Source organism: Kogia breviceps, chromosome 11 (genome assembly GCF_026419965.1).
Source record: "Kogia breviceps isolate mKogBre1 chromosome 11, mKogBre1 haplotype 1, whole genome shotgun sequence".
In the NCBI taxonomy this organism is placed as follows: domain Eukaryota; kingdom Metazoa; phylum Chordata; class Mammalia; order Artiodactyla; family Physeteridae; genus Kogia; species Kogia breviceps.
In genome coordinates, this window is record NC_081320.1 from 101,454,091 (window position 1) to 101,468,114 (window position 14,024).

The following is a 14,024-nucleotide window of genomic DNA, read 5'->3' on the forward strand; positions in this document are numbered from 1 at the left end:
CCAGGAAGGTCCACCAAGAGCAGCTGGGGACTGAAGCAGGAACTCGACAAGTACAAATAACCTCGTTTAAAAACCTGTCACATGCTGCCGCTCCTAACTGCTTGCTATTACAGCTTTGGAAGGCCTTCCACAGACGACGCTGCAGCTGAGCTGCACAGCAAGGCTGCCAGGCGGGTAGGAAAGGCAGGCTCACTTCCAGTCTGAAGACGGAGGCTCTCGGGGGCGCGGCTGCCCGCCGCCCGGAGACGGGGAGACTCTGAACCCCACACCTCTCCCTCCCATCTCATCTTCTGTTGATACAACTCGATGCCTTCCACGCAACTGTTACTTTACAACCCAGAATAACTCGGGAAGCACTTCTGAACCTTATCTGCCTTCGGAGTCAGTACTGCGAATGACACTTGTCATGATACACTATAATTTGCTTTGATTCTGGAACATTTTAAACCATTATCTCTTTAAATACTGCTCTGATGCCTCCGTCTGACATGAAGCAGGTGCGCGTAGACTTTTGCAGGGTGCGTGAGTGGTCGGGCAGCCCGGCACGTGTTCACGTGTGTGATTTCTACACAAGAGGAAACGCTCCTGCTTTTCATTAACTAATAATACCGGGAAGAAAGATTTCAGGCTTCAAGCTTTGCCAAAACCCCGCCCCCAGAATAATTCAGCAAGAACAGTGAATTGCAGGGTCACAAGGAAGCGGGTCAGCCTGCCTTTCGGGGGGGGGAAGCAGAGTGGTGGGGAGGGGGCAGGGTGGCGTGAGGTGCCTCTCGTGAGGGCGGGGAGGTCTGGCTGAGGCCTCCGTCAGGAGGGGAGGCGCCAGCGCCCACCCGGAGCGGCGGTTACCTTGCTGCAGACGGCCTTCACCCTGTGCAGCCGGTCCAGCGACTCCTGGGGGTTCCCCAGGTACTGCTGAAGCTCCGCATGTAGGATCCGCATCGAGAAGGGGACCATGGAGCCTAGAACCAAAGTCAGAGCAGAGTGAGTCTGTTTGCCGTAACTGAGCTCAACCGAGCACCCTCTCAAGAGTGAGCAGCCACGCAGCAGGGCATCTGCAGATGCGCAGAAGGGATGACGGAACCCCTCGTATCTCGCTAAAGTGTGCAATGATGCCAATTATAAAACGTGTCTTGGTTTTCTCTGTAAAGCTGTATGTTCTAGACAATGACCAAAGGAGAAAGCTGGCTGTCACCACTTTTCCACTGTTACGCCACAACCGTGTAGAAGTTATCTCAAAATGAGTAGAATGGTAGAGACCACCGCCTGCTCCAGTAAAAGAAAACAGAACACTCGTGGATTCTGTGTACTTCTTTGGGATGTCTGAGCTCCTGTAGAAGGTTGCGTAGGTCGGGTTACCGGGGAGGGAAATGAGAGACGGTGCGCCTCGGGCCCAGGTCCTAAGGATGGAGCGTCAGCCTGACTCCGGGGTGTGTGTGTGTGTGTGTGTGTGTGTGTGACTCCGGGATGTGTGTGTGTGTGTGTGTGTGTGTGTGTGTGACTCCGGGATATATGTGTGTGTGTGTGTGTGTGTGTGACTCCGGGATGTGTGTGTGTGTGTGTGTGTGTGTGTGTGTGTGTGTGTGACTCTGGGATATATGTGTGTGTGTGTGTGTGTGTGTGTGTGACTCCGGTGTGTGTGTGTGTGTGTGTGTGTGTGTGTCAGCTGGCCTCGAAGACTCCACTGCCCAGGGCTGGCCCAGAGGGAGTGAGTTCTGGGCAGTGCCACCTCCATCAGCGTGCCGGGGGGTGTGATCCGAAAAGGACTGCAGTTGAAATGAGCTTTCACACAGCGTCTGAATGTGGCTGTGTTCTCTCAGGGTGAGGGAATCTTTCTGTTAGTGTCACGTTCCTCTCTGACATGACTTGGATATGTATCTGTATCGGTATATATTGTAATTTAGTAAGTATATAAGTATATAAATGCCATCAAATAATGAAACAGCCTGTGCTGATTATGAATGACTTAACGGATGTGACAGTGCCAGCGCAGGGCAGTCACAGATTCAGAAGGGACCTCTCAATACTTAGGCCTGGACTACACTTTATTATTATTTTATTTTTTGGCTGCGTTGGGTCCTCGTTGCTGTGCGTGCGCTTTCTCTAGTTGTGGTGAGTAGGGGCTACTCTTCGTTGCGGTGCGCGGGCTTCTCATCGCGGTGGCTTCTTGTTGCTGAGCACGGGCTCTAGGCATGCGGGCTTCAGCAGCCGCAGCACACGGGGCTCAGGAGTCGCAGCATGTGAGCTCTAGGGCACGTGGGCTTCAGTATTTGTGGCTCACAGGCTCTAGAGCACAGGCTCAGTAGTTGTGGCGCACGGGCTTAGTTGCTCTGCGGCACGTGGGATCTTCCCGGACCAGGGATCGAACCCGTGTCCCCAGCATTGGCAGGCAGCTTCTTAACCACTGCGCCACCAGGGAAGCCCCTGGACTACACTTTAAAGATGGTTAGAAGCAAGCTGTGTGACAGCTGCAAGCTGCTCAGCCCCTCTGTGCCTCAGTCCGTCCATCGTCCATCCAGCAACCATCAGCGAGGGTCTACCATGTGCCACACTGAGGTGGCTTCATGTTTGTGCTTCTTGTCTTGAAAAATTGTATGATGCTCTATGGTCTTCAGTAAGGATAGGGAGAAGAATGGTCAAAAGGACAAACAAAACTAAGGAATACTAAGGAAAATAGTTTCTATTGTGATTGTGAGCCTAGAGAAAAGAAAGATGTGTTTGAATTTTTTTTTTTTTTTTGATGACACTAAATAATTGCCACGTCTGAAGAAGACGGATGACTGAGTTGACATCATGGCATCAGTCATTCCGGCTTTTCCTAGAAGAACCATTTCTTTTTTTTTTTTTTTTTTTTTGTGGTATGCGGGCCTCTCACTGTTGTGGCCTCTCCCGTTGCGGAGCACAGGCTCCGGACGCGCAGGCTCAGCGGCCATGGCTCCCGGGCCCAGCCGCTCCGCGGCATGTGGGATCTTCCCGGACCGGGGCACGAACCCGTATCCCCCGCATCGGCAGGCGGATTCTCAACCACTGCGCCACCAGGGAAGCCCAAGAACCATTTCTTGACCATCGGCATCACTAAAACGGAATTGCGCTAACATGGTAAGTCACACATAAGCTGTGTCTGTCATCCCTATACATCAAACAGAGAACAGGCTGTAGTCGTTCCCACATGGTTGAGAATTTACCTGCAGGGAGAGAATCTCTAGAACACTTTAAGCTTTATAAGATAAATGCAGGAACAAAATGTCTGTGAAGTTCCCAAGCCCAACTTATAAATGAGCTGAATATATGACAAAAGGTAGCCAGGAGTTACTTGCTCTTTGCCCTGGAAACTGCCCATGGACCTGGGTAAGTTTTTGCATCTAAAAGAACATATGAAGATATTTCAAACTCAATGAAAATGAAAATACTACTTATCAAAATTCGTGGGATGCAGCAAAAGCAGTGCTAAGAGGGAATTTTACAGTTTTAAATGCATATATTTAAAAGACCTAAAATCAATCATCTAAGCTTCTGCTGTAGGATACGAGACAAAAACAAGCAATATAAAAGCAGAAGAAAAGAAAGAAAAGAGCAGAAAGCAGTGACACTGAAAACAGGAAATCAAGAGAGAAAATCATCAAAATCCAAACCTAGTTCTTTAACAAAAATCAATAAAATTTATAAAACTCTAGCCAGGCTAACCAAGAAAAAAGAGAGAAGACATGAATTACTAGTATCAGAAATGAAAAAGGGGTCATCACTACTGATCACATGGACATTCAAAGGAAAATAAAGGAACATTATGAACAAATCTATGTCAACACATTTTATAACCTAGATGAAATGGGCCAATTCCTTGAAAGACATAACCTACTTACTAAAACTCATACAAGGAGAAATAGATAATCGAAATAGGCCAATATCTACTTGAGAAATTACATTGATAAAGAATAACCTTCCAAAAATAGAAGGCACCAGGCCCAGGCCCAGATGGTTTCACTGGTGAATTCTATAAAACATTTAAGGAAGAAGTGGTACCAATTCTCTACAATCTCTTCCAGAAAATGGAAGTGGAGGGGAGGCCCCCTAATTTATTCTATGAGGCCAGCATTACCCTTATAGAAAAATCAGGAAAAAAAATCAGCATTATAAGAAAGGAAAACTATAGATGAACGTAGCTAATGAACATAGATACAAAAATCCTCAACAAAATTAGCAAGTCAAATCCAACTAAATCAAAGCCAACAAAAAATTAGCAAATCAAAACTAAGTGTATAAAGGAAATCATCCACCATGACCAACTGGGATTTATTCCAGGTATGCAAGGTTGGTTCAACATTCAAAAATGAACTAACATAACCCATCACATAAAACAAGCTAGACAACAAATATCACACAATAAATCAAGAGAAGCAGAAAAAGCCTTTGACAGAATATACCACCCATTCATGATTAAAACTGTCAGCAAACTAAGAATAGAGGAAAACTTCCTCAATTTGATAAAGAACATCGATAAAAACCTACAGCTAACAGCATAATCAATGGTGAGAAACTAGATGCTTTCCCCCTAAGGTCCTGAATAATGCCGAGATGTCCCTCCCCTTTTCACCGCTCCTACTGAACATGGTACTAGAAGTCCTAACCAATGCAGACAGAAAAAGACCTTTTGCAAGACCAAAAGAACGTGCCTGCAGTTCTGTCTTCTCTGGGCCCTCACACCGTCTTCTCTCCAGGCACCGTCTACTATGGAGTAACAGACATCCCTGTCCCAAACGGTCGAGCTTTCCACCAGAGCCTGTCTGTGCTGGACCAGACTCCCGCAGCTCTGGGAGGGGGATGCAGGCAGACGCCGGCGACAGGTGACACTCCACGTGCCTCCCTGTGACTCGCATCTGGAGTTGGGACTCTATCCAGACGGCCGAGAGCAGGAAGAGGAAGAGCCAGCACCGGTCCTCCTTAACCACGTCACCCTTGCCCGTGGCTTTCCTGGGGGTGTCTGGGAGAAAGCCAGGGCCAAAGTGGGAAACCGTTTCCCCCTCTTCTCTCCTGCTAGCACTGGGAAGGTCTCATACTGCTTAAAAAACTCACAGAGCAGAAATCGAGACGGAAGCACACACACAGCCTCATGACACATCAGAAGGAGAAATGCCCCTCTCTAGAGAAATACACTGTCCACACAGCCAAAACAAGAAAAGCAGCTGGAGAAACGCGGTCTGTTAATCCCAGCTTGAACAGGTTAGCAGCCAGTTACTCAGTGGGTTTTAGGCGCCAACGCAAGCAGAGGCGCCGGATGTACGCTGGTCACGAAGGGGATGTGACCGCTGTTCCCAGGCACACCCCACAACCTCGCCGATAAAACACAACAGAAGCTGCTTCGACGTAACTCAGGCCTTTCCTGCTTTTGTTTGTTTGTTTGTTTTAAAGAAATGCAAATAAAAGTACCTTTAAACGGATTCTCTCAGTCTAGCAAACCCAGCCTTGCTGTGTGTGAAGAGTCACTGGGAATCAGTGAAACCCTTCGTGCCAGAAGAATCCGGAGACGTGAAATGCGCACAGCTCCGCACCGGCCAGAAGCCTGTCTCCCCTGCATGGAGAACACGCCTTGAAAAAGAGGGCAAGTCAGAATCTGGAAGGAAACGTATTTCCCAGTGGATCTGTTTTTTCTGGAAAGTTCCCGCATATAGTCATGACCTGCCAAAATCTAGGTCGGTATAAATACGGTAGAAGTGCTCTCATTAATCATTTAGAAAACATTAAATGAAAACACTCCTACACAGTTCCTGGTATCCAGTCCCCTGCAGCACTGCAGACCCACTTGGCAGCCACAGAGTCAGAGCGGGATGCACCAGAGACCACGCAGGCCCCGTGCTGGGCAGCGAACTTGAAGGAAAAAGCAAGAGGAGGAACGTCAGCTTGACTGCGGGGGGGGGGGGCGGGGGGGGCACACAGGCACAGGACTTCCCTGGCGTGGAGACGGTCTGGACCTCCCGCCACCCACTCGCCTGCGTGCTGGGTGGGTGGCGTCCTCTCTCAGCTTTCCTGGCCGCCCGCCCAGCAGGACAGGGGACTGGGACACGGCCAGGCTGCTGGGAGGCCCGAGTGTGCCGATGTGATGGCGCATGGTGCCTGGTGGACGCCCAGCGGAGCGCAGACTCCGCGGACCCTCTGCCCACGGTCGGCAGGCTCAGCTCTCCCCCTGGGGGCCCGGCAGTTCCCCTTGCCGTCAAGGCAAGCAGGACCCGGTGCCTGACCGCTGCTCTGCACTTGTTTCCCTGGACCTGGCGCCCACCCCCGTCCTTCCTGGAGCCCTGCGACCCGGCGGCACGCGAGGAGCGGAGCCCCTGCTTCCTCTGCTCTGCCACGAGGACACGGGCCGGGGGACGCCCGTGCCTGGCGGAGAGCACAGAGTCCCTCACCCACCACAAAACAACCCTCAACGAGACACTTCCGACTTCAAGGCTGCATCTGAAACAAAAAACCAGCCTGAGCGGGTCCTGGGCGACTTATCATTAAAGGGGTAATTCGGTGCTGCCCCAGAGCCCGCGGCAGGAAGGGGAATTCAGGATGGCCCGTGCTGCCTCTGCACGAGTCCGAAACGTGGAGTCTGACGCAGGGGGTGCTGGGAACGCACGCGTCTCCCACGTTTCTCGCGTGAGACGGGTTACAGGAGGCTTCCCTCGGGTGTCCTGGCGATAGAGGTGGCGCCCCGCACTGAACATTATCCTCTCTCTTAACCATCTGTTCCGGGAAAGACTGGAAATGCCAGAGCTCGTCAGGAGAGCGAGCAACGCGAAAAGCTGTAGGGTTTACCAACCAGCCTTCTCGGGCTGAGGAAAGTACGCTTGGGGTGATAAACTCTGAAGAGTTCCGGCACAGAGGAAAGTAAACTGGAAATCGAACCTAAGCAGCAGATGTTAACTCTGAGACACGAGTTAGTTTTCTCATGGAAAACAAAGTATGACATCTGAAATGTGCTGAACAATTCTGAACCACCACGTATGGTTATGTGTTGATAAAAAGGTTCTGAATTTAGTCTGAGAACTAGCAATGTGACTTGCATGATTCTGGAGGGAGGGCGGAAAAGGACTGAGGACCCAGTGACAGTCCACCTTTGCTGACCCAGGCGCGGAGGGAGCTGACGGGACCCAGAGGGTCACAATCCCAGTGTCTGTCTCATCGGCTTTAGTCTGACTCGGTAATTCATAAGGACCAAGTTCTGAAATAAGACTTCATATGAAATCGTTGTCGCTCTAATCACTTAAACTAAACACACAGATTTGAATTTAGTATCAGAAGAGGCACTGCGATCTGTGCGTTTCTTAAACAACAATCAAAATGTCTTTCATTTCTAACAGAGAGATCTGTGGCTTCACAGTTTTCCTCCAGGTGCACGGAAAGCTGGAGTGAACTGTCCTACGCAGAGGTGCACTTTGACAGCCCGAAGCTCACTTCCAACATTATGCTTTCTTTCGAACAGGAGACAGAATTCCAACAACAGACAGAAAAGATGGTGCTGGGATGGGAAACCTTAGTGTCCTCCAAGAGGCTGAAAAGAACTCCATCAGGAATGGGTATGTTAACGACATCAGGAACGGACATTTCATCTCTTTTGAAGGTAAAATTTAAAGAGTGAACCCAAATGTAATGTTAATAATAATGTATCAACACTGGTTATCAGTTGTAACAAAGGCACCAGACCAAAGCAAGACGTTCATTAAAAAACACTGTCAACGATCTCGTAATACTATCCATGGATATAATCCCTCTCAGCAGTTCTCAAGAATACAAACCCAGTAAGAGGAGAAGCCATCTGTTTTAGTGTAACAATTACAGTATCAAAAATAATTTGATTAAAAGCAAATTAAAGGGAGAAGGCTATTATAAACATATGAAGAATGGCTCTCAAAAGAGAAACAACATGAAGGGTTTTGAAAAGGTACTTTAAAGCCTTAACAGGAACAGTAATTCTGAACTTGTCAACATTAAAGACAAACAAAACCCAAAACACTTATCTGGGAAAAGGCTGGCATCCGTGACCCTCTTGTTTTCTCCCCGGGAGCTGAGATGGGAGCAGGTTTCCCGGGAGGGTGGATGCTCTGCGGGGTGTGTAGGGTGGTGTCTGTCTTCAGGGCCAAAGACGATGTGGGCAGGGAGCGTGGGGGACCCTTGCTAAGCTGACAAAAAGGTTATGTTGGTATTTTTTAGGGTTAGAAACAATATTTCCCAGAATGGGAGAAGATATTTGCAAGATTCATAACAAATAAAGGATTAGACACCTAAAATATGTAAAGAACTACCACAAATCAATAACAAAAAATAACCCAATGGAAACGTGGGCAGATTATGAGGAGTGGGTCCCCTCAGAGGAAACTGCAACAGCCAGTAACACACAAAAGCCATTTAACCCTAGAAGATGTAACGAGAGGTAGAATTTCAGACCTGCCAGATAGAAGTCTTATCGATAAGACTTATTCACAAGTGGGGAAACAAAAACTGGAATACACTGGTTTTGGGAATCTAAATTAGTATAACTACTTTGGAAAGTAATTTGACCATTTCTTGTAAGATTGGAAATACAACCACCACACAGCCTGGCACTGACACTTTTAATTTACACCTTAGAGAAATGCAGGAACACGTGGCCAAAGAGAAACACGCACCACAACGCATCGTTCATCAGGGTCTGGAATTGGAAAGATCCTACGTGCTCACCTCATGGATATGTACGGATACAAATAATGTTACGTGGGAAAAAGAAGCAAAATGAAGAAAGATACACTCCTCACGTGTGTTTCAAAAGCCTGTGGTTCTCTCTGTATTGCGTGTGTATGTGTGTGTATGCAGTGGAAATGTCAAAACATGATATGGAAACACAAATTCACGCTAAGCTGCTTTGGGAGGGGGTGGAAATGGGGAGCTTTAAAGGCTGAACCAATAATACTTGAGTTTATTCCCCCAAAAATCTGAAGTAAATATGAAAAAAAATGTTAATATTTGTTAACTATCTGAGTGCTTAGTAAAACCCTTTTTTGACATTCTAAAAAATTTAATTTTCGTTGAGTAAAGAGTGGATTCAACCAGGAGGCACCCCAACATAGGACTTCTCAAAAGGGACAGAATTGGGTGGGTAGGAGCACACAGGACGCGAGTGACAGAAAAACCAAGCGTCTCCAGCTGCGAGAACCGGTCAAGCAGCCCAGTGACACCTGGTTCCGCAAAACCGTGTGTGTGAGGACCCTGCCGGAAGCACAATCAAGAGCTCTAGACAGGGGCCTGCCACCCCTCAAGCAGCGGGACGCCGCCAGGAAAGACAGCCTTGCCCGGGAGAGGGGACGGGCTCTCACGGTGCCGCTGGGGCTCCGGGCTCAGGCCGCTGTTCTGACATCTTCTACCAGCACGACCGGCGCTGAAGCTCTGGGTTTCCAGAGCTGTGTGACAGTCACAGGTGGAGAAGCTCGGTGGCCGGGTGTCGCCCTAGCGTGTCACATCTGGGTGTGTCCTGCTGGGGTGTGGGGACCACACGTCAAGGAGGAGACGCGCGCTGTCTGTTCACAGCCCCCCGCCAGGGCTTCTAAACCCCACACCTGGGAAGGAGCTCTGCTCACCACGCTGTGAGCAGCTTCTGGCCCAGCCTCTCGGGCCTGGAATTACAGGGAGGCGCATACGGCGAAGGGGGAGGCGGCAACCGACGGAGAGCGCGGAGAGGGAGGACGCAGGTGAGGGACGAGCGAGGACAGAGCTCGAGGAAGGGGCTCCTCCAGCCTCCGGTCGCCTGTTCAGCAACCACTGCCCTCATTCTTTCTTGTGAACAAGGCTGAGAATTCCAAACAACTGATTAAAAGGCGGCCTGAGTGTGTGAAAACACACACTCCCTGAAAGTAACTCCATGAAAACTGGTAGAATTGTCAGAGGATATATAAGACCACAGTACTCTTCCTTTCTTAGATGAAAATTAAGAAAGAAAATTTCATGGTTTTTACTTATGATTCATTACGACTTGTTATGAACATTCTGAATGGGTAAAAATTATGCCCAGTATTTAAATAGAATATATTAAAGCTCATTCATAAATGTTATTTATTAGTTTATATCATTATAGCTTCCTTTTAAAAGCACACTGTAATGACCTGCTCTGCTTATATACTGGAAGCTAAGATGAAATGAATGAATCAAAATCTCACACTTGGGCTTGTTACGCCACAAAATGAGAAGAAAAATGAGTGAATAGTCAGCGTATCATTATGGATGAACGTTAACACACTTTAGCTCAAGTATACGTATGATTTATGTCTATTTCATAAGTTAAATTAGCTGCTTAATGATGCAGGGCCACTAGCTCCTCTTTACCGCGATCCCAACGCGATTTAACCGCAGGCAGAATCAGAAGGCCACGTTCAGTGCGCACATCCTTAGGACGAGACGTGCTGAGAGCTGAGGGGAAGGACGACGGAGTTCTACACCTGGACCCGAGGACCTGATTCCTCATTTCGCAGCAAGCTCGGTGTCACCTCCGTGAACCTCTGTCTGTGAGGAGGGAGAGCAGGGCCGCAGTGGCCACAGGACAGAGTACCTGTAGTTTAGAGCCACTGGGCGATGGCCCGCGCGCTCAGAGTTCTGAGATTTTGTCAGCAGCAGACAGAACCCCTGTCGGCATCAGCTGCCGAGCCCCGGAGCCAGCGGAGGGTCCCGCGCTCTGCCGCGAGCATGACCAGGCCTGGGGGTGAGGGGGAGGCAGTGGGCAGGCCGGCGTGGGAGCCGTCAGGCCACAGTCCGGCACGGTGGGAAGAAACATTTTTCTCCTGTGCTGAAGGGCAACGTAGCTGCTCCTTTTACCAGAAGGATGGGAACAGCCGTCTCTTGATTATCAAGGCTGCCCGGTAGAACTTATTGAACAGAAATATCCCCACACTTCCCCACGTAACATGCCTTTAACCTTTCCATCGAACACCTTTCCACTATTAAGAAGTGGCGACAGAGACACATCCTCATTCGGGGTAGAAGCCTGCTCATCGCCTTCTGCGGAAGGGATGGACCACAAATGGCTAGGAGGCGTAGGCGAGAAAGGAACGCAGGACCTCCCACGCCGGGGACAACCGGGGGATGCCGGGCCTCTCCAGACGAGCACGGGAGGACGTGGACTTCCCTGCGACGCCGGGCGCACGGGTGAGCCTTACGGAGCGAGAGGATGGCTGCGGCCCTGCTCCTCAGCGCTGGGGGCCTCCTGGCACACGTGTGGGAGGGTGACCTTCCGAGAGAGGAGGCGGACACGTCTGCCTGCCCTGGGCAGACACCACGGGGCTCCCAGAGCAGGAAGCACAGGCAGGTGAGCAAAGCCGGGGGGCCTCCCACCCACTTCTAAACCTGTGGAGCCACCACTGCGGCTGGGGCCACACCCCTGAACGCTTGCTCACCAGGGCTCCTGGCTTTGGGCCCTTCTTGCCTGGTCCTCTGGAGACTAGCTGGACCCGACGGGCCACTGGGTGGTAAGAAGTTTCACAAATTTGGGACGGGGACCCTGCCGCCCCTTTTCTGACTCTGCGCGGTATAGCACGGCTGGTTCACTTCCACTCAGTCGCGCCAACCTCATCAAGACAACCCGTCTGATTTCTGCCCTGCTGTAGGTTTTAAAAGCTACCTTTCCCCCCCCTTTTCTACAAGGGGTGAGTTCCTTCAGTCAAAAAGAAGAAAAAGAATTTTTACACTAGTGAGGCTAGAAGTCTAACAGTACCTCACGTTGAAAATCCTCCTTCTAGCCTGGAAAAACTCAGAGCAATACAGACCAACTCCCATTGCGTGAAAAGTGGAGATGCTGAAGGATGAAGCACTGAGGACTAAGAAAGCCTAACCCCCCAACCTTTCCTGTGTCCCCCAAAGAAACAGGATCTGAGATTTAAGGAAAAACAACAGAAAAAGAAGTTGAGAAACGTGTTTTCACTTCTGGTCTTCTCAGTTCATCATTTACACCAAGTTAAAGAAGATGTTGATTTGGTTTTTTGAAACTTCTACAAAAATTACCATCTTTATTATTAATTGGGCCTTTGTAGTCTCTTGTCCTGTTTTTATATTTTCTTCCTCAATCAGGCTCTGCATTTCCTGGCAACCAGGACCTTTCTCTGTCGCTCTACTGCTGCATCCCACAGACGCTGACCAGCCAATCTTACAAAAGATGGCAGTGACCTACGGTGTGTCACTCGTGAATCAAGAACAGATAAGAAAAACAGCCAGTGCAGTGATTACGACACGCGGCCACTTCTAAGCAACGTACACGTACGACCTCATTTCCTCTTCACGACTCTCCAGGAAGAAGCAAGGCTACCACCCCTGTTGTACCGATAAGGACACTGGGGCAGAGGTGCCGAGTCACTGGCCCAAGGTCACCCACGAGTTAAGAGGAGGGGCCGGGATTTAACAGGGAGACTGGCTCCAGAGCCCGGGCTTTCAGTACCCGTGCTTATGCTGCCTCTCAGAGGTCCTTCCAAACTGTTTTACATTTAATACAAACATTTGATGGGTTTCAAACATATTTACAAGGTTCTCCACCGAGAGATGTTCATTCTACCTCAAGGCTGCTCCAGAAGGCTCTCTGTAACCGGCCCTCTCCCTTCCCCAAGTTTTACTTCTGGCCACCTTCCGATGGCCCACCCTGCAGCCCAGCGTCTCCAAATGATGGTCCTGACCCACTGGTGGGCTGCAACCGGACTTTTAAATAAATCAAATAAATCAGAACGGAGATTAGGAGAAAATGGCACAGAATAAGTACTGCTGCATGACCGGCCGTCCCTGTTTCATTTCTGTGTGTACGTCTGCACTAGGTCACGATACAAGATTATCTTTTACTCCGGAGCACGGTCTGAATGTCACCACCGAATCCTCATGCCAGGTCTTGTTGCCATGGCACGGCAGGCGCCCGAGAAATGGCTGTGGAATACGCAGACGGATGCGTCAGTGGGTCCGTCCGGGTCAGCGTGTTCAGGAGCCAGAGTGAGGTCACCCTGTAGGTCAAGGCCCACTGCGGGCCGCTCGTCTGATGACCAGGACTGGATACGTAAGTGCAGGCAAAGCAAAGCACATGCAAAAGCACTGACGTTAACGCCCAGCCTTACCCCTGCGCCCAGGGTACACGTGCGGGTAGTACTCGTAATAGAGATCTGGCTGATCCAGGTTTCCGAAGGGCTCAAACTCCATCTCGGCATTCTGGAACAGGCCCAGCTTCACCAGCAGCGCCAGCCTCACGAACCAGAGCTAGAAACACAAAATATAACGGAAATAATAGGTTATCTGTGTATCGCAGGTTCAGAGATTCCTATTCCCTTTTAATTTGATATTAGAGCTCGATTTCAAACACATTAAAACAAGAGCTAAACTTTCTTTCTTAGCACGTTTGCATAATTACAGGTTTATAAATGTATAAAAATGCATTTAGAAAGAGACACCCCCTGCTCGAAGGAGAGCAGAATCCAGGGGTTGGGGTGAAGGAGCGGGGAGGCCGGCGAAGACAGGCGGAGCGGACGGCGGAGCTGTGTCGGGGGAGGGGCGAAGGGCGTGGCGTCTCGTGGGGAGGGGCGTGGGGGGCGCGGCCGGTTCCGGTGGCCAGAACTCAGGGCACCTTCAGGAAACCAGCGGAGGCCACGTGAGAGGGCAGGGCTGGGGCCTCGGAAGTGACCCAAGTCAACCTCGCTCCATCACGGAGAGAAACCAGGTGCAGAAGCAGTGACCACGTGGCAAGGGCCGGACTGAAAAGCCGGGGCGCCGCTCCGAGCCCGGCCTGCCGTGCGTGGCCGCCTGGAACCTGGGGGCGGCGGGCAGGGCTCGCAGCTGCAGAGCAGGAAGGTGGCGGCAGTCTGGGACGACGGTGAATTGGGAGCGGGGTCGGCTCACGCAGGAGGCGCCACCCTGGCCGTGCGGACGGGCTTCAGAGATGAGGAAGGAAAACCTCCTCCGCTTGGGCCTCGGGCGGGGCGCCGCGCGGGTAGCCGGGGCCGCGCGCTCCTGAGCGCCCCCCGCCAGCTCCCCGCGGGCGGACGCAGAAACAGGCGCACAGCCCC

The 14,024-nt window shown here is 50.5% G+C and overlaps 1 protein-coding gene across 2 annotated transcripts in view; it reads right to left on the reverse strand.

Annotated features, from left to right (window-relative positions):
- Positions 1–14,024, reverse strand: part of TRAPPC12 (trafficking protein particle complex subunit 12) — a 66,197-nt gene that overhangs the window by 24,043 nt on the left and 28,130 nt on the right. For both annotated transcript variants that reach the window (XM_059078263.2, XM_067008225.1), the window contains 2 exons: positions 13,083–13,221; positions 847–959 (listed from right to left, as the gene is read on the reverse strand). In XM_059078263.2, the coding sequence (XP_058934246.1) occupies positions 847–959; positions 13,083–13,221 (252 nt within the window). The remainder of the gene's footprint in view (positions 1–846; positions 960–13,082; positions 13,222–14,024) is intronic.